Source organism: Pagrus major, chromosome 13, assembly GCF_040436345.1.
Source record: "Pagrus major chromosome 13, Pma_NU_1.0".
In the NCBI taxonomy this organism is placed as follows: Eukaryota; Metazoa; Chordata; class Actinopteri; order Spariformes; family Sparidae; genus Pagrus; species Pagrus major.
The window spans coordinates 3,859,860-3,885,952 of NC_133227.1; the positions used below are offsets into that span (position 1 = coordinate 3,859,860).

Here is a 26,093-nt window from a genome sequence, read left to right on the forward strand (position 1 = left end):
ACCCCCTTGCATCGCAGTCAATTTCACAATCAATTTTCATACACTCACAAATAAACTGCATGTATGTATTCAATGTTTTAAAAGTGCATCTGAAGAGAGAAGTATATGTGACCACTGGATGTTACATTTTAATAAAAAACAGATGCTTGGTGTGTGCTATACATAAGAATAATATAGACTAATAATGAAAATACGATGAGATTCATTCAACTTTATAGTCATTGCTATGCAATTCAGTCTAACCAGAGTGCAAAAAGCAGTAAACTGCAGTGAAATTAATATGTATATATATGTAGCCTTTTGAATGATATGGGAAAGCTAAGGTATGGAGTATTAACAGTAATGCACTTTAACACTGATGTAAACTTTACCAAACATAAACTGTGACACAATAAACCAAAGGCTTACAACTATTACTAGTTGTAACTAACTTACTATTACTTATAAAGGGGATGGAAAACTAATAGCATTTTAACCGACATACAAGCAGGAAAACACAGACAACAGTTTATAATAACACCTGAACAGGCCTGACATTAACTTTCCAAATGTCCCTGATGAATTTAAGGTGGGAGTAACATTAACTTACGTCGACTCTAGCTATTTACTGATTATTAAACAATGCTACTATCGTCCGAAGTAAGCTAGCAAGTTAACACTCTGCTCCAACAACGGTAACTACAATGGATTAAACTATTAATTTCATTCACTTCATCACATTGACGTGTATAGGCATTCGCCTATACAGCCTATGCCAAGGGCCGGCTCTGTGCACATGTAATGTCTGTTTTTTTCGCAAGTAAAATTGCACTGGCATAGATTGGCCTGTTAACATCACATTAAGGAGTTAAAATCTTTAATGGAAACTGTTACTTAGGATCTAAAAAAAACTTGATTTAGTACAAATGCGAATAGAATTTATATTACCTGAGGAGAGACAGGAAGTATCATGCAATAACACAAAAGTGAGTGGTAATACACAGAACCTTTAAAAAATATATTTATGAGTCATTTCTAGAGCAATTCATGTTTATTTAACTTTTTGAAAACACATCCAACCAGACAACAAGCAGAATTTTCAAGTTGGGTTATAAAAAAAAAAAAAACACACACATGTAAAATTAACAGATTTTAACATTTTAAGAATAAAGAAATAAAAAAAATAAAAACAATGGAGTGTTATTTTCACATATTGTAACAATACGTTTTTAATCCCAACATTTGGGTGCAACAAATTCAGGTAAACTCTGAGGACTCTCCTGTGCAACCTGACCTACCTACAGTACATTAGGTAAGAAGTGAGTGGTGTAGAAGTATGAGAACGTTGTAATACTTCTCTACTACGCTAACATTGTATTCATTATGTAAATTCAAACTACACTGACTGGATCACAGGCACATCACATAAAATACTTTTTGTAATGCCGCTTCAAAAGTGACTTTTACATGACACATTATGTCACATTATGTAATAATTTGATCTAAATATTCTTTTTTTTTTTTTTTTTTGAATGGGTCGACTAAAATAGCTTCCACAGAAATAAATACTTCATGGATGTAGCTTTAAATTACTTTGCTTCATCCAATTCCCTGACTAATCATAACAAGGTCCATTTTTTAATTCTAGAAGTTAATACTAGAGTCATTTCTCACATTAATCAAATCAATCATGATTAAACTGATTAAGTCCATTTTAATTAATTAGTCTTCTTTGGGAGATCTATTTTAAAATGCTTAAAACAAGCATTAAGAGTGCTGACAACTATATCTAAGTACTCTGTTAGAACCAAATACGGAAGTTAGTTCCCGCCAGTAAAACTGGTCATTCAAACTTTTTAACACTGTAAAATTACTTAATGTTGTAAGTGACTTGACACAAATGTCAACTGGTATTAAACAAAGGGGAAACAGTGCTGTTACTCCATCCTAACTTTGGAATAATGATCCAACACAAAGCTCATTCAAAAGTCAGTTTGCTGCTGTGTTGCCTTCCAACTCCATTCTCACTATTAAAAAAATCAAATGGAATCAAATACATCCATTCAGGTCAATGGAGAGCCATTTCTTCAGTCTGTCTACTGAGATCTAGAGCGACTGAGTTCTGTTGAGACTCCCTCCAGCTTGACGTGCACCCACCAGCACATGCAGCGGTCACATGATGCGGCCTGAGTCGCCGTAACTTTAATTCTGAGGAAACAAGACAAACAGACACATTAAACTAACCGTTTTTTCAGTTCATTAAACAGCTACAGTATATTGTGATAGATTAAACAGCATAAGAACTACTGAATAACAGTAAATCTCACCTCTTTTTTTACATTTGTCCCTGAAGAAGGTGGCGGAGAGGTTGGTGGACTAAATTAGAAGAGAAAAAACAAATTAATTACATTTCCATGTATGGTTTCAGCTTAATCACCGTCATCACCTATAAACTGTGTGACTTCAATCCTTCAGCTCTGTTGCATCTCAGACTGTGTGAGACGGAGTGATTGTGATATCAATTTTTAGGACTGTCACACTGCAAACACGTCACAGTGTGCAACAAAAGGCTAAAAAATGTTATTCCAAGTTATTTTGATTGTCTGTTACATGGTACAACCACCATAAATTATTATTAGCTTTTTGGCTATTGGCTAACAACTAATTGTTATTTCTTAGTCTATCAACATTTAAAAACTGTGTTGCTGACAGACAGTTTGTTCGGACGATCCAACTTCTTCTTAGGCTGCGGGATAGCAATCAAATGCCAAACAAGAGCTTCATACGTCAGCACAGCCTCCCTTTTGGACACGTTAATGTAAACTGTGTGTAGCACTGATTCAGGAGATTTCAGTAATGAAAGAAATAAACTGTCTTCGATAAAAACTCCCACAAAGTCCTCCCACTAAGGCATTCTTCATTTACAGCCTTAATCACTGCCAGTGAAGGCCTTAACTTGGACCATCCAGATCATAAAAGAGTACATGTGTGTTCCACATCAGTAATTAAAATCAATTCAACAGCAGCAGGACAACTCGAAACAGGGGACTCACACACACACACACACACACACACACACACACACACACACACACACACACACACACACACACACACACCAACTTAGCATGTGAGTGTCTGAGGGCTCCGACTGGGAACAAACAAAGTAAGTAATAAATGATTTATTGTCTGAAAAATGACAAACGGCCATAAACATCTAGGTTATGCTCAGAAGCTAGCTCTTACAACATTACAGTAATTCTTCAATAACGTTTACTAAATACAATAGCAATACTTGCAATACTAGTGTCCAAAACTAAAAAAAATAGAGAGAAAAACAGCAGACAGGCAGGCAGACCAAGAAGGAAAGAGAAACTGGAGCACAGACGGGGAAAAAAAGCTTTTACATACCTGCCAACTTGCCTGGAGGCATTCTCAAAAAACTTTGTTTTAGAAGCAACACTGCAGAAAAAGAAGAAAACGAACATGTTGGTAAAAAAGACTTTTCATTAAATCCTTGTAATCCAATAGTCAGCATGTATGATTTAGTAGGCCAAGCGGTTTTATAACCTCTCTCTCTCTCTCTGTGATTTCCACGGATTCTGGGCGTTACATTGAAGAGATAGTTAACTTTGAAAGCCAAGAGCAGCCATAACGTTTAATAGTCCTTGTAAAAAGGCAGATTTATCGAAAATTTTATAGCAGGAAAAGCACAAGTGTAAATAAAAACATTGGCTGTGGAGCGTAAAAACCAAAACAATGAGCTGGGAGACCCTAAAATGCTCCGTAGACCTGAAGAGAACCGCAGAATCAGGTTCTCTGTGGGTTCATCACTACAAGTGATGAGTAGTGGTCCATAGTTCACATGTTAGTACTGATTATAGTCTTTTTACTCTTGTTGAGATAACAGTATCTAAAAAAAATAATCATCTCCTTGGCTGCTCTTGGCTTCCATATGTCAATAGCACATCTGGCACCTTTTTGAGGTTGCTAAAATTTGAAGATCTTAATAAAAACAGCAGATACAATGTTTATTTACCCTTTTGACCCTTTCTTCATTTGCATATCTAAAAGCAAGTGTGACAACACAAACCTCGATGCTGCACATTTCAATGTTAGAAAAGAGTTCATGAGTCAGATTCAACCGATCAGGATTCAAGCATCAAGTTTAAATACTTGTGTGATTTAAAGTGGGATTAGATTATTTCTATGTTTCAATCTATATTCATTTTAAAGCATACAGATATCTTTAATTGTATTTTTCTATTAATTCTTTTAATAAATTAATTCGATAAATCGATCTGAAAGGTACAGAAGCTACTTATACGCTTTTAAAAAAGTGCAGTAGCCTAATTAACAGCAACCCAATGTGCACAACAAAGGAAAAAGGTAGGAGAAATTATAAACTACTGTATTTCAGCAGGCAGCACTGTGCTATAACGTTCTTTTTATATAGACCTACTGTAAAATCCACTAAATAAGACACAATGACATTAATGTGTTTGCAACCTTATGGCTATTCTAGGTAAATAGATAGCTTGCCACTTCATGTAATGTTTTACATTCTGATTTCACTGTATAAACTGATCACATTATTATCTAATGAACAAAAACAGTTTCCCTGAACATGTTGTCGGCTGTTGTTTAGCCTTAGTTTATAGGACACTGTACATATCAGGTCCTGGGTCAAAACATTGTTATGTAGTTTCAACTGCAGGTGCTGATGGACAGTGCTCTTATTTGTTAGTTAACATTTCTTGATGCTTTTCTTTTTTTTTCTTCTTCTTCTTCTTTTTTTTTTAACAAACTATGCTTTTACAAAGTGATGGACACAAAATCGTCCATTTCAAAAAATTGGTTGGGACATGTCCCCAGCATCTCTCCAGCATCCCCAGTCTAAATGACAACTATGTCTAAAAGTAACCATAAAAAGGTGGTGACAGACTTCTGTATCTCTGAAGAGCACTTACTAAGATACAGCCGAGCTCTCGCTGCTCGCTGCACTCTGGGTCTTTTGTTGAGCGGGCAACCTGGAAGGGGGCTCAGGAGGCCTGACTGGGGGTCTGCAAATGGCGGGTTTCTCTGTGGGCCTCATTCTGGTCAGACCGTCAGAATCTCCTGAAAAAAAACAAAAACAAAACTAAAGCTTCATGTAACGACGTCCGAGAAAAGAAGGCGATCAGGGAATTTTGGAATAAAATTGTTAATGGCAAAATTAAAGACCAATGGCTGTGATGTCCTGCATGTTTTAGATGTTTCCCTGCTCCAACACACCAGATTCAAATGATCAGTTTGTCATCAAGCTCTGCTGAGCAGGAAAACATCTATAGGACAGGGGTCCCAGGACCAGGATTAATAAATACTTATAGTAGTAGTTATAATAACAAAAGATCCATATAATGGCCATATTAGAGCCTACTCGGGTATATCTTTCTTGGGCAAATAACTCAATTGGAAACCTAAAAATCTGCAAAGACTTTCTGTCAAAGACTACTTCATCACGCACCAGAAATGCTTACATAGCACTCATCTGATTTTCTGTTGATTGCAAATTTCTTACCAAAACTGTCACCTGCAAGAAATAAGTTGAAACCAAGCCTTTGTTTCAAAAGAAATGAAATGGTAGAAAGCCAATTACAGATGACCAATAGCTAACTAAAAGCAAGGATGCAGCAGCTGTACACGTTTCAGCCAAGAGCAACACAACTGGCACCACTATTACCTCTACCAAAACAACAAACAATACAACATTAAAAAGCAGGAGAGAAGAATGATTTTGAATGACTGGATGGGGCCACAAAAGGAAAACAAGTAGGTGAAGTTCTTAAGAGCTGGCTGACATTTTCTTTCCTTCACCCCACATATCTCAGCAACACATGCATTTCATTTTCTATCCCCTTGTACTTCACTTCTTCTTAAGTTAAGTTTCTTCTTCTTCTTCTTCTTAGCAACAGATAAATAAAGACCAGATCATACCGTCCCTGTTGGCTGACGTGCCCTTTGGAGTTGGTCTCCTGCCCTGGAAGGATGGCACTCTGCTCACATAGAGTCCAGACTCCCCATTTGCAGATGAATCTGGCCTTTGTCTCATGTCATCCATCTTTCCGACGTCAGATTCTGACTGCCTGTCCTGACGGTTAGCTGGTTTGGGAATTAATGCTAGTCTTGGAGGAGGTTCTCTTGGGACAAGCGGAGCACCGCTTACAGGTTTGGTCCTCTGGAGGGGAATGGGGTTCACTGAGACCTCCCCGTCCTGGACAGAGCTGTCATTCTGGCCATCTGGTACAAAGACACAACATGGTGATTAATGCAAGGTACTGGTTGCCTGGAGTTAACAGCTACAGCTAAACATTGAGATTAAGTAGTGATGTTGATCTTGCTCTGAGATAAGTTTTCCTCTATGAGATAATATGAATTATCTTCAAAGTCCAAGGTCACATGAGTGTACGATGTAAATGAATGTCATAAACTTAACTTAAACATCTGGCACAGCACCTTACTGGTTTAAGACGACATGAAAACTATTTGTTGATGAATTTAAAGCACATATCAAAGTTGGAGTAATCATACAGAGATAGTTTTTTTGGCTATACAAAGTTAAAAACAGTTTTACAAAAAAAAACACAACACAGAGAGGAGAAGCAGCAGGTGCTCCGAATTTCTCTGCCACAGTGTATGAAAGGATGGAGACACACCCACTTAATGAGGGGTTTAAACAAACAGAAAATTACATGATGTAGCCAGAGGCATTGGGGGGAAAAAAGACTAATGTGAGATGAAAAAAATGGAGATTCATTTTATTTGTACTTGAATAAAGTATTAACAATAAAGAATAAAGAAAGACAATGAAAAGATTTTTGATTTGACATTCTTAGACAAACAAAAGAATAACTCCATGTTTAGCAATAAGTCATAATTGTTTGCAATGGTATTTGATGGACACACACGTACAGTAAATCACATTTTTCTGCACTTCAGAAAATGTTAGGAAATGACCCTGCGGGTGTGTTTGCTACAAATCTTCCTGGAATATTTAAAAAAAAAACATTCAGCACTGACAGGATGGAATAATGATGAGGATGATGATGACAATCAGACCAAGGGAGGCTGATAATTACTCTCTGTGTGCTGAAAGTGGTCGTGACTAAGAGCTTGATAAACACGAGGTGGTCGCTTGGAGATTGTGATGGGCTGCCGCTTCCTCGGGGTGATCCGCGGAGGAGGGATGGGTGGGGCGGAGCTGTCTGGCATATTGCTGAAGATCTGTGATCACACACAAAAAAAGTTAAAGTTACGCTTTGGTTCAGGAGCTACTATTTCAGCTTCATATAGTCTGTAACTTAGTTGAATGACTGAAATGATATACATGAGAAAGAGCAGGAAAAATTTTAAAAAATGCATTAAAGGTCCCATATTATGCTGATTTTAAGGTTCATACTTTAATTTTGGATGCTTACTAGAAAATGTTTACATGCTTTTCATTATCAAAATATGTTTTATTTATATATGTATATATATATATGTATATATATATATATATATATGTATATATATATATATATGTATATATATATATATATATATATATATATATATATATATATATATATATATATTCATTCATTTTTTTTTTTCTCATACTGTCCATTGCTGCAGGCCCTTCTATTCACCCTCTGTTTGAACACTCTGTTTTGGTGCCTGTCTCTTTAAGGCCCCTCTCCTGTAGAGCCCTGTTTGCGCCGATTGGTCAGCTCTCACATGCCTGAGCAGGCCCCAGCCACCATTTTCTACATCAGCTCTACCAGTGTTTTTTGCAACAACGGACGTGATGATGTAGGTGTTACTGTGTTGTTGTGACATCACAAGCTCACAGAAGTCCTGAAGGCTCGTTTAAAGGAGTTTTAGTTTAAACATTCAAAAGTTATCATTTACATTATCAACATAATGTAAAGAAATAACAGTTTTGACGTTATGTCAAAGACAGCTCTGTATTGTACCGTAAAGATATCTACTGAGGATAGCATGCTAACCAGCTAGCCTGAAAACCTCTTTCTCCCAATGGTTCAAAGTTCCTATGCTAGCTGTGCAAACACCAACAGTCCCCTGGTAGACTGGCTATCTGCATGGCTTACTGAGCTAACAGGCTAACAATAGCTTCCGAATACAGTGTGCATTCCTCTGTGGATTGAGCGTTTTGATACTTTCACACGGACAGTATTTATATAGCACCTAGACCTGTGTTGTGATCAAAAAAGACAGAAAACCCACTTTCTTAAATATGGGACCTTTATGATTAAAAGTTAAACATTTGGGAAAAACACTTCGATGAGAAGACTGACAGCACTCACTTGTCTGTAGATAGCCTGAAACGTACCTTTTTGTAGTCCTCGATCAGAATCTCAACGACAATATTTTGGAACTTGATATCCAACATGGCCGCCACAGTCTCCTCCTTCGCTCTCAGCAGCGTGGGACCAAAGATAACCGCCATGTTTGAAGGAGTCATCAGATTGTCTTCACTGTGGCTGCACACACTGAAAGAATCATCAAGTTGGGTTGAATAAAATATAATATAACTGAAATGGGCACAGGGCGGTGATACATTAACTGATCTTATTTCCATAAAAGAGAGCAAGAGTTAATGATGAATCACAACAAAGTATGCTACTGTAGCACTTACTTGACCAAATGTTTGATAAGCATCTCCAACATCTCTTTGTTCTTCTCCGGTAGTTTGTAGGTGAGTGAGTGGATTTCAGTCAGTCGAAAGTCCAGATTGTCGGACTCTGTGACACAAAGACAATACAATGTTGAAATGTTTAAACACTATATGGAGTACAGTACAACCACACGCCTGTAACGGGATCAGACTCATAAAAGAAAGTCTCCTGAACAAAAGGCAGTATAAAGTCGAGTACTATTCAACTATTGCGTGACATTTCCAGGAACCTGAAGCCACCAGTTGTCTCATTGTACATCTTGACAGAATGAGGCTGACAGTATTAAACTTGTGTCTGTTCTGATTTACAGTGACATTGTGTGAGGGATGAAAACAAACAGTGGACTCAGATTTCATTTATTGTCGTCCAGGCTCATTTTGTGCTGCCTGTTAAACTGCTGAATGTGCAGCCTGCCTGCACAGTATTTATGTACAAATGCCTCTTTTGTGTCTGGTGTCCAGGTTTTTATCCAGGCAACTAAAGCTTTTCATTGTTGATAATTTCCTCAATTAATCAATTAGTCATTTGGTCTCTAAGATGGTGAGATATGTCAATCAGTGTTTCCCAATAGGCCACGATGACATCCTCAAATGTCTTGTTTTGTCCACAACCCAAAGATATTCAGTTTACGGTCATGGAGGAGTAAAGAAAACAGTAATAATTTATTGTAAGAAGCTGGAATCAGAGAATTTCCAAATTTCCAAAGCTCCTGTGTTAGCTGTGTAAACACCTGAGCTTCTAGTCTAAATCCTCTAGCTGCACAGCTAACTGAGCTAACTAGCTAATGGCAGCTATAGTTTGCATCAGTTAGCATCTTGTGATATGCTGCCCCCTATTTGTTTGGAGTATGATTTTGACAGGTGGCCAATTCTTACATATTGCACCTTTAAAACCAAGAAAAGACACTTCAGTTACACACTGTGCTCCATGTGCACACGATTATCTTTGCAAAAACAAAAGTATGTGGACTTCAGGTAGTTCAACATGAACATACAAGCATGCAGTGGAGAAATAATTTCCCCTGTTGCATGCTAACAGGTGAGGACATGTTTTAGGCAAAAGCGCATATCAACTTGCAACCTTCCTAATGCCATGTCTTTTCAAAAGGAAATGTAGTGGCACTCCTTTAGATTTTTAGGGAAACACAAATGTGAGTTAGACACATGTTTGAATGATAGGTCCAGATCAGAGTAAAAATACCTAAAAGGAAGGGAAGAACAGGAACACACACAAATTAGCGCTGGATAAATTGCAAAACAAGTCTTACTTGCGGCACACATGAGGTCTCTGTGTAGACTGTAGGTCATCAGTGGCTCAGACAAGCTCCTGCAGATAAACACATACACTTGTGGACGAGTGCAAGACTGCGGTGCGATGTAACTCACCACATCAAACAAAAGGAAAACAAACAGCAGCACTCACTCAGCGCTCAATTACGCACAACCTCTGTCAAGGCTGCATCTGTTATTTTAGGAATGACAAAGTGTTTGTATCTGGATCCTGGTCTACACATAGACACACAGGTTTATGGAATTGGGTTTGTAGAGAGAAGGTGCAAAATTTCAAATTAGTCAGACTCGTGACCGATTGAAATACACTGATAATTAGAATTTGGACATCGTCACTTAAAAGCTTAAAAGAGCTGGAACTATGCAGTGTTATACAGTATTTTCCACAAATTCATTTTGTGTCTCCTGCTCACACACGTCTCCTCACACTCAAACATACCTTAGATAAAACTTCAATGCACTTGTGATGGTTTTAATGTCCCAGTCGCTGCTGTGGAGATCCACATCTCCTGGGTTTGTGGGATCTGTAACGGACCAAAAAACACAGGTACAAGATTTTTAATACCATCATGTTTAATTTTACATAAAAACTTAAAATTGAAAACTGTCTTGATTGGGATTCAGTAGGTTAGGATTATAGTAAATGCAAAAATGATCAAAGAATAGGCCTTCTTCATGGAAGACGTTTTAACATGTCACAGCAGGAATAACACAGTTGTAAATAAGAAGATTCATAACGGCTGAATTCCATTTAGCTGCAGGGTCAGGGTAGGCTTCAGGGTCCTGGTTCACTGTCACACTGTCATGTCTTACTGGGACACTTCAACAGAAAAGAGCTATCATTAATGTTATTAGTAACACCTGTGCATTTCCTCCTCTGAGTCCAAATTTGTGTGAAAAAAAGTTATATTTAAAGTGACTACAAGGAACTTTCATTTTTTGTTGATTCTGGCGGCCCCTGTGGACAAAAGTGGTTAGAGCACCGGCACCTCATTTTGTAAAGATCTTGATCTGGCTAGCATGTGCATTTGTTTTGGAAGCGAGGAAAAAGAAAGCGGCAACGTATTTTTAACACTGTTTTTTTTGTTTGTACAAAGCTGTTTGCAGGGTGTATGGCTGAGTCAAAAGATTTATTAAGATTGGCTATATAACATTAATAACTGCAGTACGTGATGGTGAAATGAAGTCAACTTTGTTTTAGTTCTGTTTCATACCACCAGACTACTGAGCAGCTCCTTTCCTCAGGCTGTGAGACTCCTCAATTCATCCTCAGCACTCAGACATAAAAATGGTGGTCCATGGTCAAAAGCGAATGCCTTGTGTTAAATTGCAAAATGGTACTATACGGAAGCCTGAAGAGGCAAGTGAGATTTTTTTTTTTTGTAAGTCTGATTTAAATTGTTTTCTATCCTGTAAACAACAAAGTTTTGCCAGGGTAACGTTTCAAACTTCCTTTTTTTCCTCTCAGGGCTTCCGCAGTGCCAAGATCCCAAGTTCCCTGAATTGACTGACTTCCACGTGTCACTCTGCCCGCTGTGCCTCAGTTATAAAAAGTTCATAATTCTGTCTCCACACACTCCTGAGGGAAAAATCTCACTCTTTGGCTGCTGAATGCTCAACTTTGTTTATTAGCTAGCCGGCCTCTAGCACTGGTTGTCTGCTGTTTGGTGCTATGCTGGTAGTACAGTGGGGATTTAGAGCTTTTTGCATTAAGAAACTGCTGCCTGTTGCATCCCAGAATTATGCTATGAGAGCTGTGAGAGCTGTGAGAGTGAACCACGACATTTGAATTGATCTGGAAAATCAAAGAAATGTGTTAAAAGACTCTACAAAGCTCAGTTAAGTTGAACTTATGAGGCAGAGCAGGGTGATACTTCTCTGTGAGTTAGCCGGTATAAGCTTTATTCAAAATATAGAATTACGGCCACATTGAGGCCATAAAAAGCAGGAGCGCTGCGAGTCAATGACCTGCTGACACTTCCTCATCATTCACACACCCAAGCTTAACAACAGTTGCAGAACCGGTTGTGTTGTGGGCTAACCCATGTGTAGAAACACAGCAGATGGACAGATGTAGATGTTCACAGGCTTATTTCCTTACCAAAGAAGGCATTTAAAAGCTTCTGCACTTGGATGTTGCTGCCAACCGTTCTGTACACTCCTTCCTGTGTGACTCCTGGAAGAGGGAGGAGGTAAAAAGAGAAAAGGGGAGTGTAATCTGGACATGTACAGAGCATTGGAAATGTACCACATGTCTCGTGGCAGCCAGAATTAAGATACAGATGTTCCTGCCTGATCACCAGTGTTTCATGAACCACTTAGTTTGAAACTATGCAGCTCTCTGTGCTTGGATCATGAGTCAATATACAGGTTTAGGAACTGAGTATTTAATTCCATTCTTGTAAGGTGAAACAAGTTACGAATGACTTTAGGATGGGTTTGAGATTTTGAGCTTTTAAGTTTTAGCATGCGTGCAGAAAAGAAAGAAAGAATGAGTAAGTGAAAAATCATTCTTTAAAAAAAACAAAAACAGATCAGACAGTGTGTGATAACGATGTGATAATTAAAAGTCTGTACAATCTGAAATAGGCCATTTTTCTCAGATTACTAGTTGCGATGAGGGCATTTATTCCCTGAGAGCAGCCTGCAGCCTGGCATCCACATGTAACCTACGACTCAACTACGCCCCCCTCAGGGAACCAGACAGTACTAAAGACAGCTGGGATAAACGTCTGATGAGACACTTTACCTTTTGTTTCAATGTAGTTGATGCACTTTCGCACAAACTTGAATCCGGTTTCGTTCAGTTCCACTGTCAGAAAAACAGCAAGCAGTCATTTGAAGGCAAAACTTGAATATAGATGTTTTCAGTGACCTCACAACTGAAGACTTTGAGTGTAATGATGAGTGACTTACTTTCGGCTTGCTTGTGAATTGGGGAATGATAGATCTGAAATGAAAAACAAAAATGTAAAAGGAAATTGAAATATGTGGAAAAATCTGTGACTGTCCTTCAGCGTGATTAATGAACACGTCTTTTTAAAAAATGAAAATGAGAGACAAGCTGCAATATGTGAGTCAAAGTTTATGGAGTGAGCAGCATCAGATAACAGGAACATAAGGATGCAGGAAACACAGGAAAAAAGAGATGAGAAGACAGAAGGTGTGTTTTGTTAACTGGTGGAAAAACAAGAAAGACAAGAAAGAAAATAAATGAAAGGAAGTCAGTTCAGCTTAATATTAAAACCAGTACATGACTTTAGGCAAATTCACCAGTAACTCCAACCAGGACATCTAACTCAGGACAGTAAAGTAGCAGCAGGGTGTTTGTTGTCTCAGGCTGTTCAAGTGTGGTCACCATCACACCTTGTCATTGATTTACACCTGAGAGCAGAACAGCTACAAATTTATTCTCTGCTTTGTTTTTAGGAGAAAATAAAAAAAAAAAAAATGTTTCTTTAATTCAAAAAAGAAAATCAGCTGACACGATAGCTTTGCTTCAACTGAGAAATCCATCAGAGAGCAATTAAAGCTTTTTTCCAATTTTTGAATGATTGTTTTTTATTTCAGTGGCCAAAAAGAAAAACGGTCAAAATGTGCCACTGCTTATGTGAGTTTGGAGAGGAACACGTAAGCATTTTTCTTCCTTTTTCCAATACTTTTATGCCAGAATTTGCAGTGGAAAGTGCACGAAAAGGGGCCTCGAAGTGATCCGAGAGTGTAGCATTACATTTGTCATTTTGGCACATACAGCAGGTTCAGGCATGTCAACTGCCTCTTGGTCTGTAGATGTGACAAATTTACCAAAACAGAGACTTCTGGACCTTAATAGACTGTAATGGACCGGCTGGCTGCGTGTAGACATTGAAGGCATCAGCCTGGTTTAGCTTCCAGAGCTCCTGAGGATGTTTGTTTGTCGTGGACACAAAACCTCCGAAACTCTGGTCAATATGTATGTGAGAAACTGGAGCCAGTGAATATTTGTCCTTTTTGATAGAAAAATGACCCGACAATTAAACTGTTATTAAACCAGATGCTGATTACTTTTCTTAAAATCGACTGACTGTTTCAGATCTGGTGTCTACTCGAGGTCAGTAAGTGCATGATAAAAGGGAAATGACACTTGATTAACACTGTCCTTTACATTTACATGAAATGCTTTCAAAGCAAACAGTAGGACAGCAGGGTATGAGGAAGTTTCAAAAGATGCAGTATGTACAGAAACATCCTTTGGTTGAAACATGTAACCGCATGCATAGACATGTTGCACTATGACGCCCTAATATGAAGTGTCCTTCTGACAGCCAAAAAAGGCTAAAAGGGTATTCAGAGTGTCGACAGAGTGGTAGAAGAGATTATTCTGAAAGAACATAGAGTTGAGTGATACGGCCTTAAAATAACATCACAATATTTAAAGGCTATATACACGATATAGCTCTCCATATTTGGAAATCTCCTCAAAAGCACCTCATAAATGTGAGGACTGGGCGACAAATCCTCTGGGCGACAGTGATGCTTTCACAAAATATTAACACAATGAGATTTTTGATCAGTAATCCTCATTGATGTGAATATTATGACTAAGTTGGTAAAGGCAAGTATTAGAACAAGTAGAACAGTCTGGTAAGTTCAGAAAATTACATCACTTTAATACAGCCTTTAAAAGCAGGAAAACACAACATTTTTACCATAAACAATATAAAGTCTCATTATTATTTTACAACAATATAATATCTCCACATCCTGGTGCAGACTGAAAGCTCAGACACTCTGCAGACCCCACAGTAGTGCAGCAGCTGTTAACTTGAGCATATCTGGGCGAAGTAAGTTGAGAAGCGCTTGTGAAACGTTCATGATATACAGAAGTCATTGGGGAAGTTGCACAGGAAGAGGGCACTGAAAAGTGTGCCTTCTGTTATTTTCACATCCTCTGGTAGTGACGGTTTGTTTGTTTTGACCACAACTCACACGACGTCAACTGATCTTTCTGATTTGGAAGTTATCTGAGCGAGACAGCAAAATTTAAAACTAAATATTGCTTAAAGAGGATTTAACAATGTCTTAAATCTTGCTAGTGAGGCAATTTGAAATGGCTTTGCCTCAAAACTGCTGATAACAGAGACAGACTGTGGGAGCAGCAAGGGTTGTCAGATTGAGCATTTGGCACATTTAACATGGAGGTTTCAGTTAACAACTAAACATGATAATGAGAGCCAGGATAAAATCATTAATGGTGTGAACTGAGCCCTGCTGTAACGGTCTATTAAAACTAACTAGATGCCATCATTTAGTCACACACTGATGCATAATGTACCTAACAAGCTTCATCCTTTACACATCTGTTATACAGAAGCCATAATGAGATCACCCATTCCTGCATCCTGCGGTGCATAACAAGTGATAAATGTAAGCAGTCATGAGCTTTAGTTGATGGATTTGATTTAATAAACTGTTGATTTGATATGGTTTCATTAAAACAAATGAATACCATTTAAAACAGCACTCTGGAATAAATTACAGAAATTGTTATGATTTGTTATGCGGAGTTCAACAGACTTAGTGTATGAAGCTCATTTTTTTAAGCTTCTTCCCCAAAATAGTTTTGAACTAACTTAAAGCAAAATTCAGTCATTATCTACTCACTCCCATCCCGATGGAAAGTCAGGTGAAGTTTCGTAGTCCGCAAAACATTTCTGGATCGTCACAGCAAAACAGTGTTGCAGCGTTCTCGTTTGTCGAGGGGGTAATTAATGTCTTTTCAAATCAATTTGGAGTCTTGAGGATACCACAAACTTGATTAAGCCGGGTAAGCTGTGTGGAGCCATTTTATGTTTTGTTTTTTTTAACATTTTTACTCTAGTCATTCAGGAGAATGCTGCAGCGCTGTTTTGCTGTGAAGCTCCAGAAATGTTTCGCGGACTACGTCACTTCGTTTGACTTTCCATCTGCATGGTGGAGGACTAGATATTGATGCCAACATTTGGCACAAAATTTGGATTTGAAACTGCCGTGGAGGGTTTTCCGATATTTTGGAGGTGAAGCAGTTTTCACAAAAGTAATATCAAGGAGAAGAAGAGAAATGAACTCACAGGCTCTTTTCCATCCATGGCCTCCATCCACAACTTCCTGTCTGCCTCCGAAAGAGCCTGGAAAGTGACCGGTGTGTTTCTATGGAGACGGTAACAAATGCCATTAGAGAGGCAAATGTTGTAAATCCATTATCCAGTAACAGGATATAATGCTTCAATACTGTGAACATTTAGCTTGTTGATTACACATTATTTCAAGCAAACCACAGTAGACAAAAATAACACCACAAGAAGAAAGACCCCTTGAAGTAACTGATTAAATCCCATGTTGTGTATAAATGAAGAAAAGCATCGAGAGGTGATGAAATTCAACTGTTGCAATCTGTCTACGACAGAAGCAACGAAGTTTGCTGCCAAATTTTGCAGCTTGTAGGCGACTGAATCAATTGTTAACTAAGACAACTGTGCAATGAGTTTAAAGCTCCTTCTGCCAACTGCACTAATCAACTAACTATAAAAAAAAAAATCTTTAAAAACTCTCAAAAAAATAACTTTGCAATCAGATTCAACAGTTAAATAGACATCCATGATATCTATAGGAGTCATGCTGGGCATCTGATTTTAAGAGCAGAGGAGGATGTGAGCCTTGCGGGAGTATTCACCGTTCTTTCACTCCTAGGGGGGTCAAGGGTCAGGGTCAGGTACCAGCACGGGGATCACTTCAGGGACACTGGTCTTAAATCACCTCGAGCCGACTACATCATCTTCTAAACTAGATGGTACTGCCATCTTCAGTTTATCAGACAGCCAGCTCCTCATTATGCAGTTCTTCGGTTCACATGCTGGCCAAATTAGTTGCTCAACATTCAGAGACACTTTCAAGCACTTAATGCAAAATTCAAGCAGCTTTTAAACCTTTAAAAACACCCTGTCCACACTCCAAGTATTTCCTCAGATTTCAAGAAACGCGACAGAGCAGCCCGTGGCCCGAGAGTCAATTAAAATGCATATTGTGAACCGAGTGGCCTGCTTATATAAATATGAGCTTGTTGTTGTTCCTCCCCCAACCCCCCCCACCAAAATCACAGAGTTTGCCATCTGCTTCCATCAGGGATTGTTTGGGCTACAGTCCATTTAGCCCTCACACTGTGTCCTTGTCAGCCACCTGCTCACCTGTTTATCCCACAAGGCTTTTTGTGTTGCCTCATCACACGCTTTCTTAGATTTGTTTGTACTTGCTAACCTCTCGTTGGTTTCCACGTCAAAGCAGAAGCGCTTGTCTATGGAGTCTGTCTTCCGACGGATGCAGGACTTCAGTGTCAGTTGCGTGGGGCCCTGCAGGGAAAGAGAAGGAAAGTTGGAAAGTGGTCGCCATTTGTGATGGAGACAATTTGATGAAGATTTTTTAATAGATTTCGTAAAACCTGCCCATTTAGAAATAAATGGGATATTGTAGCGATTTTTAGCATTCATAGCCATTCGAATATAGATCTCTGAGTTTATGAGGTGCACTTGAATGCACCATTAAAACCCTGTTGGCATCCAGGAACTTTGCCTTACTAAGAGAAGTAGATTACACAGTTTTTAAGGTGCACCTGAATACACCACGAAGTCCCTGTTCCTGTAGCAGAGGACAGAAAGCAGCATAGCGCTGCCAGATGTAATGCAATAACTTTACGGTAATTTGACCATTTTGTGATGCTTACATGAGCAGACGTTTTTCCCTTTACGTTGCCTCATTTTAATTAATTTCCTGACAATGATCAGGTTAGCAAAATATGGATCCTACGCCTCACGTGACCTCCTTCCGCCAATCATGCTTGGTGTAGGCTCTGATGATGATTCACAAGCATGGCTGACGTTCTCTTTCCCTCAGCCTGACACTCATTTGAGTAAACTGCAAGTGGAGCTTGAGCTTTCCTGCGAGCAACTAGCTAAGCTCACAGCCTTAACTGTTTTCATGCAGACTCTGAACAGACTTCCAGTCGTGCTGTCTTGTAATTTCATTTTCTATTAGTAGGCTATTACAAAAATTGTCAGATTGATGGATGTTTAAAAATGGATGTATTCAAAGATAAAACCTGATGTGGGTAGATTTGTGTCAAAAAAAAAATTCTGTGTTCTGTAAAATTACACATTATGACATCCCCCAAAATACAATAACCGTAAGCCTCTGGTATAATAGTTTAAAAGGAGACATATTATGCTGTTACTACTAGGTTTTCATTCTTTAGTGCTCAAAAATCACATCAGTTTTCTCAAATTGTCCAGTGCAGCTCCCAGCACCGCTAACAACAACAGAGCAGCTGTGCTAAATCAATTGTTACGTTCCAAACTAGCCGCTACAGGGCATAAATTATGCAAATGTGTGACATGGTGACGTAGTGTGATGTCACAAAGTCACCGAATTAAAGACTTCTGACGTGGCGTTTCAGGAGCCGTGCTTTCTGTGGGAGAGAGGAGCTACATATATAAAACACTGAAGGAAAGGAAACAAAAAGCATAATAGGTCTACTTTAACATTTCCCAACTGGCAACGGTGCCCATAAATTACACCAAAATGCGGTTGATTAGACTCTCAACATTTACCTAACAAGTGTGACCTGCAGCCTTGTGACATTTACTTTTTAATTTCAGACCCTGCCAGTGCAAAATCAGAGTGGGCTGATGAAGCATCTCGCTCGCAGTCTTCCCTGCACTGTGTATGGGTGGTGGAGTTGGCTGTGAGTGGTTGATATGTCATTATATTGCATATTTCATTTCAGTAAAGCACCTGTTTAGTTGTAGTCTTCTGCTCACAAGGCACCATGACCAGCAGTCTCCCCTCCTTGTGATACCTGACATAATATTTGACCCATGACACGCCCAAGGCCCCTGTTGGGAAAAAAGACAAACAAAAAACAAAACTGGTCAGATCTTATCGGAGGGGGTTCAAGCAAGAGCTTGTAAATGTATCAAGCTTCTGTGTGAACTTCTTACACTTCTCCTGACAGTACAGATAACCCTCCATGGGCAGAAAACTGTGCATTTTGACAATCTGAGAGGGTTGTTTCATTCTTTTCATCAGCTCCTCCATCTCTCCGTGAGTGCTCTCATAGTTGTTTCTCGTCTGCAGGCACAAACCAGACAGCACTTGAGAATCTCATGGACGCCCGATTAAAGGTTATTACATCTCACTAATGGCGTCAATCATTGCCAGTAACACCTCTTACATTCTGCAAGCTGAGCTGCAGTTCCTGCTTGTAAGGCATGAAGTCCTGAGTCATTTCTACCGTCAGGTTGTTCAGCGTCAAAACGCTGTGAAGAAACGCCAGCACCTGTCCAACCAGATCCAGAGTGACATACTTCAGACAAAGGAACAGCTGAGATAAAGAATGCATGACTGAGTACTGGGATTGTTTTAGTTTCCTCAATCTTGTTACATGGCAGCAAAGCAGAAGAGGAGGCAGAGGCAGCACTCACCGGCTCCACCACATCAAACTTCTTCCTGTCCTGCACCTGATGGATCTGGTACACATACTCCACTGACGATTCATAGAAGTTCACTCGCTCCCTGTCCAGGAGCTCATCAGCCTGTAGGGAATATAAAAAAAGGAAATTTCAAATAGCTGCCTTTTTCTGTCACTCTAATTTGTACATTTCAATACACAACAATGATAAATATGTGTTGTACTTCACCTCTTGAAGTTGAGTCTCCTTCTTCTTGGCAGAGAGATTCAGATGTTTGTCCACCTGGGAGTAATATTTTTCACTGTCTTTCTCAAACCTCTTCTTCTTTTCCTGCATGAAAGATTTGAAAGATTGTGGTGATATTAAATCAAGATAGAGTTTGTTTGGCTGAAAGACAAGTCACTGAAAAAAAGACAAATGTTTTTTAAGTTGAAAATCTTGCTGGTAGAGTTTCTGAATAAAATCTAAAAGGCAAATACTGGATTTTTCAGGCGGATCAAAAAGTCAGAGGTCAGGGATAAATGGCTGAAATAGTGGGCTTAAAGTGCATAAAGAACTAATATATGCACTAAACTAAATAAATGACAGAGCTAAGAGTAAAAGGATAAAAGGGCAAAAAGAATAAAATCAATATTATGACTGCTGATTTAAAAAAAGTGTGTGAACTAACATTCAGTTTGGCACTTTCACTGTTCACTCACATGTACTTTGCCATTGTAAAGCACAGGATACCCTCGTCTGTCATGGAGAAAACTTTGATTTTTCTTAACCAGTCTATCATTTTGTTGAAATCAACAAATATTGTTTTTAAAATGTGACAGAACACATGTACAGTATGTCTGAAAATGCTGCAGTGTTTGTAGTATGAACTCATTTTCCAAGTAATAGGAACCTAAGATTTTTACACTCTTGAAGCATCATCACATCTAAATTGTTACTATAAATGCAACTGCAGTTTAGAGAACTCATTAATACCCACAGCAATCAATGTTTATTATTTTGTCAGCTGTTTATATTAACTTTGATTGCATTTTTTAATTATGATTATTTAGTTTTTATTTATTTCCACACCAGGAGACAAACAAATAGGATGATGGGGTTGTGTTATTTCAAGTAGTAAAAGACTGTAATATATATTGTAATATATTGTATTCAAGCATATTCCTAACCTTGACAACACAACAGTCAAACGTAAGCATTTTCCAAACTGTCATGACTCGTGTAGATTTCCATTCGCGGATTGCATAAACATGACCATGAGCATCACGGAAAGCGGCTGGTTAAGAAATCCACTGAGGGGAAACTAATCTGTTTTGATCACTGGAGCAGAACTAGAAAGAAATCAAAATGTCGTGCTGAATAATCAAGGTGAAACCCCACAGAGTTTCCTGATAACTTTAAAAGCAAAATAAAATGTTGGTGAAGGAGCACACGGGGTCAATTTAGAAAAAAATGAGTTGCTCGCAGCTACAAACTGCTTCCCTTTCAACTAAACATCTGAATGTTCTTACACAGGTAAATGTCTCACACGTGTATACAAACAGATTTGAGGAAGTAGCTTTAAACATCCTGTTTGGTTAGTGCAAGCAGCTCAGGAACGTATTTTCTTGTATAACTATCTGACTCTCCGGGCATAGAAAGAGATCACACTATGAACCCACTGATCGCTGCTCCCAGTGCTGACAAAGATCTGACTTCACAGGAATGAGCCACACTTCACTTACAGAGCAGAGGACTCGCTGTAAACACTCACTTTTGTTACTCCGATTTGCTCCTTTCTGAACTTCTCCAGCGGCTTGATTAGCAGGTCGGAGGCGTTCTGAACCTGGACAGGTGAACAGGGAGCAGCTGTTACTGCGGTGCACTTCAAAATGCATACTCACAAACAAACTCTGTTCCCACATGTAAGACACACTCTTTAACACAGTATGTTTGCAGATAAACTGGGTTTTTCTATGAAACACAAACATGCTGAAAAGAGTTTGGCCAGCGCGAGGGTGTTAATTAATGTTTCATAACTGTTTCCACACCATCGTAGAGCACAATTTACCAGCTGTAAAATAAGATCTGCATCCAGAAAACCCAGTCTAACAAGAACTGCTGCTCCCAGTGTCAGGAGTTTATGACTGAAGTGTAAGTCAAGAGGACGAGAACGATTACTATTATGCTTTTTGTTTTTTCCTTTCCATCAGTGCTTTATAAATGTTCTTGTGCATGTAAAAGATCTTCTCCTCCTCTCTCCCACAGAAAACACGGCTCCTGAACGCCTCATCAGTAGTCCTGCCTTTAATTCGGTGACACATTTGCGTAATTTATGCCAAGCGGCTAGTTTGGCACGCAAGAATTGATTTAGCACAGCTGCTCTGTTGTTGTAAGCGGTGCTGGCTCAGGTGTGTGTGAGCTGACCAATCAGAGCAGACTGGATATTCAGGAGGGGGGCCTTAAAGAGACAGGAGCTAAAACAGAGCCTTTCAGACAGAGGGGGAATACAGTGCTGCAGCACTGGACAGAAAGAGAAAACTGATGTGATTTTTGAGACCTATTCTAGTAGTAAACCAGAATTAAATTATGAACCTATGAACATACTATGTCTCCTTTAAGTCTAAGATAAGCATAAGACTTAGATAAATGTTCAGTAATCAGTAAAGTCCAAAAATACTTTTTACATTTACTGCCAAAGACAAAGAAAAGCAGCAAATCCTTACATTTAAGAAGCCGGAACCAGCAAATGTTTGACATTTTTGCATGAAAAATTATTTTTTTTAAATGTATTTCTCTTTAATGGACTTATAGTTGCAGCTCTACTTTCAGAAAGAGGAAAGATTAAATAAAAACAGCATGGAAGTGTAACAACACAGATGAAAAAATGGAACCATTTACAAGAAAAAGGGAACAGAGAGAACCAAAAGGGGAACTGAAAGCAAAATAATGAATAGCACGCCTCTTAACAAGCATGAACAAGGCTGCACAATTACACAGATGGTATCTAGGTGATCGGATGTGTTATGATAACATATCAATCAAGATAAACGGATAGAGATCTCAAGGTCTTGATTTCACATCATAAAGAAACAGAAAGTAAGATATCTGTGCCAATGGTTTTCATCCAAGTGGTCTGATCTTTAGAGCAGGATGTGTAAATGTTGTTTTGAATGTCTAATGAGGGGTCAGATAGGATGCAGAGTCAGCGTGGAGGAAGTGGATAACTCACCAGCATCATCCTGTCGGTCTCTACTTCCTGCAGGAGTCCGGCGAACTCCTGGAATGACTGAGCTGCGGAGGAAAAGACAAAAGATGACGACCGGAATAAAGACTTTGCATTTTCTTATCTTAATTGTCTGATGCAGGAAACATCAAAAAAGAAACACACATCCTTACAAATACGTGCCATTAACAATTGCGGTAAGGGGGAAGTTTCCAAACCATTTTGTTTCCTGGTTCCTCATATTTAACTTGTGAGGAATTATCAAGGAGCTGCCAAAAACTTGCCTCTCCACTGAGGTCAAGTAGGGGAAGTCTGTTTGCATCAGCTTGTTCTGGTGTAAAATGTTTTAATTTTCCATGTGGTGTTAGTAAACAGGGAATAAAATGCTGGAATAAAGCATGGAATGTTGTGCAAGTACAAGAGCCACTTCATCATCATGACTTTAACAATCAGTAGATATAAAAAAATGTCTGTATTATCTTACCAATGTTTATCTCATCGTCTGTCAGGGAGTCACCGATGACGTCGAACTGGAACATGCTGAGGGTCTGTGAAAACTTCTGTACCGCCAAAGAATAGCCTGTAAAAAAAGACCAGAATTCAGACCTTCTGAGACCAAAAACAACTGCAATATATAACATTTTATTGTTCTTGATCCAACTCTGATGAGTGTGATTGAATGAAATGAAGAGCAGTCCAGGATTATTGTAACTCTGTGGTTTGTCTTTTTTCTCTGGTTGGAAAATCAAAAGTATGAAAGATACCCTTGGCAGGGTTCAGCAGCACAACAGCAGCCAACATGCAGCCTATGCAATATATCATGCCAGCTGTGTCTGGGATTTATTATTGAAACAACACAGAGTCTTTCAGATCATTGCTGAAGGGAATTTTGCCTGAGGAACTTAATATCGTCATATTTTATATCCCGTCTTTGTCGACTTGATCTTCAAACCACTTTTAAAATCAATAAAGTTCAGTTTATTTTGGATTCTTGTTGGGCTGCAACTATCAATTAAAAAAATCAGAAAATATTCACCTTTAAGAGGCTGGGACAGAGAAGTTTGAGTTAATTTAATAGCTGACAACTAAAATAATCAATCAATTTGTTGTTGCAGCTCTAGATTCTTGCTTTAATTATGTAGGCAGAGTTTACTTCACAACATTTCCAGCTGGAGAGCGGGACTTGAGATGAAAAATTCATGAATATCTCTTTAGTTTACCCAAACAATCAGCACTCGTGACCTCCGCCTATTATGTGAGCTGAATGCACAGAAGGACCCTCAACACTCTGCAGCACCACCACAGCACCTACAATGACACTTTCTGTTTTCGAGGTGAAAAGCTCGTCACTGCTGATTTGGACTGCCCTTCCCTCATGGGTGCCTCACTGACCCAAATATACACATCTACTGTGAGCTGTCACTGGCTGTGGTCCATGCTATTACTACTACTACAACCAGCAGCAGAGAGTGGCACATCACAAAGAGCAGAGGGGGTAGTGGGTGCAGGAGAGGACAGCTGTTTGGAAACCAGCTGTCATCCTGCACATCTGCATCAGATCCCTGGCATTTCAAAGAAGGCTGTTTGGTGTTCTCCCAGGGGAGCACTAGCACCTCCCTGAATGCCTCTCCCAACCACCCACAGTGATCCTGAAGGCCCTTAAAAAGGCCCCACTGATGCTGATCCTGTCAGTCTCATCACATCACGGTACAAAAAAAACTCATATAGACTTCAGAACAAGAGAGCTGAGATTTCAACACCCTTACCTCTGATTGCAGTGATCACACTGTTGCCATCTTTTATCAACTCTTTGAGAAATTTGCTGGTCCTCTCCAGCTCCACTTCATAACACTTGAGCGTCTCTCGGAAGTCCGGACTGTCCAGATAGCAGTCGCTGAACTCCAGAGGAGGATGCCCCATCTTCTGACCGACAGGCTCGTAGACAATAGAAGCAGTGAGTTTGTTTCAGGGAGCCACGCAGCCTACACTCGACTATCGCACGCTGCTCATTGCTGCTGCTCAGTTGAGGCGACTCTCATCTGTTGAGGGGAGCAGAAACCATGGTGTCCGTGGGAGCCTGCGGAGGCAGCTGCTCACTTATGAAGTGCACTAAACAGTGACGAGGTCCGGTTCGCATTCACTTCCCTCTTTATCTCCTCTGACGCGCTGGTTAAACTCTAATTCAATTGAATCCTGCTCCTCTTTGCTACTTTTTCCTTGTTGCATTGTCGTGATTAGGAGAGCGGCTAGGATCCCGTTGGACGCGTCCCATTCCGAAATATGTCACCCCTTCCACGAAACCTCCTTCTGGCCTTACATCGATTTGATAAGGATTTTTAATTCATAAACGTAATATCGCGATATTATACCTATGAATACGTGTTACTTAATGTATATTTTTTCATACAGAGATGTTGTACACATCCTCACGTCCCACAATTTTGCAAAGAGCGTGACGCAAACCTGAATGGGACGGAACCAACTGGCTATGGAGTCACCAAAAACTTCCCCCTTTCCACACCCAGGCGGTTCTTAAAGGGGCCGCAGCACAGCCCGGGCGATTGTGTTGATGATGCTGCGTTCAAGTACTGTTGGAAATCGTAGAAAATCTGATCAGTAAGAAATAGCACTTATATATAATAACTAAAAGTTCTCCTTCACGTCCTTCCTTGACCTCATGACCTTTTCCATCAAGGTCAAGGGAAAGTCTGTCAGAAAATAACACCACAGCCAAGGAGTGGGAAGATACATTTGAGGAGTCACAAGTGTTTTTTTTGTTTGTTTCTTTGTTTCTTTTTAAATACTGGTACACAACTTAATGTTAATTTTTTCACATTCTCAAGTAGTCTTTGCTTTTTTTTCTTGCGAATTTTTGGATAAATCTAAGTCCTGAGTTAACAAAAAATAAAAAGACTTTTTGGTTGAACTGTTCACAACCACTAGACACATGCAACCCTTGGTGAGGTGTCGGAAGTAAAGATTGCTTTGTTTTAAGGCATCACAAACCTGCGAGGTGGTTGGGTACAACTATTCTGAAGGTTAGAGAAGTGAGTTAATAACCAGAAAACTGGTTATTAATTGGTCTTAACCCTCAGTTGCTGCAGTGACCAACAAGGTTGTTAGGCTCTGCTTGTGACAGGCATCTTCTAGTGTGAATGTGGACCAGATCGATTCAAAAAAGATTCAGCTTGCTTCTGCTTGAAATGATCCTTAATCTAAGCGCTGTGACACTGTGTGTTGGAGGAAAATAATCTAAAGTTGAATAAAGCTCAAGATACAAACACACCCTCACGGACACCTGAACACATCATGAGAAGCGTGTGATTATTACACAGTGAGACAGGTCACACCTGCATGTAACTGGGTGTGTTCCTGCACTCAAGATTAAGCACAATAATACAACTGATCTCATTGCACAGGC

General features: G+C 39.3%; 1 protein-coding gene across 1 annotated transcript; it reads right to left on the minus strand.

The window, feature by feature from the left end:
- Positions 1-1,511: 1,511 nt before the first annotated feature.
- ophn1 (oligophrenin 1) lies at positions 1,512-25,126 on the minus strand. Its single transcript, XM_073479813.1, has 24 exons — positions 24,439-25,126; positions 23,157-23,252; positions 22,679-22,740; positions 21,221-21,292; positions 19,696-19,797; positions 19,480-19,590; positions 19,230-19,334; positions 18,997-19,126; positions 18,791-18,891; positions 17,261-17,352; positions 16,078-16,156; positions 12,905-12,938; positions 12,738-12,800; positions 12,090-12,164; positions 10,428-10,512; positions 9,967-10,025; positions 8,660-8,765; positions 8,354-8,513; positions 7,098-7,242; positions 5,956-6,258; positions 4,950-5,097; positions 3,391-3,441; positions 2,307-2,355; positions 1,512-2,187 (listed from the first exon to the last, which is right to left on the minus strand). Exons 1-24 carry the CDS (start codon positions 24,590-24,592, stop codon positions 2,182-2,184), a joined length of 2,388 nt encoding a protein of 795 aa, XP_073335914.1. The 5' UTR covers positions 24,593-25,126; the 3' UTR covers positions 1,512-2,181.
- Between the last annotated feature and the right edge of the window lie 967 nt (positions 25,127-26,093).

Coding starts and splice junctions, on each gene's coding strand:
- ophn1 (XM_073479813.1), bottom strand. CDS start 24,592: ATGGGGCATCCTCCTCTGGAGTTCAGCGACTGCTATCTGGACAGTCCG. Junction 7,243..8,353: donor TGATCGAGGACTACAAAAAG/GTACGTTTCAGG, acceptor GTGTGATCACAG/ATCTTCAGCAATATGCCAGA. Junction 2,356..3,390: donor GCCTCCAGGCAAGTTGGCAG/GTATGTAAAAGC, acceptor CTTCTAATTTAG/TCCACCAACCTCTCCGCCAC.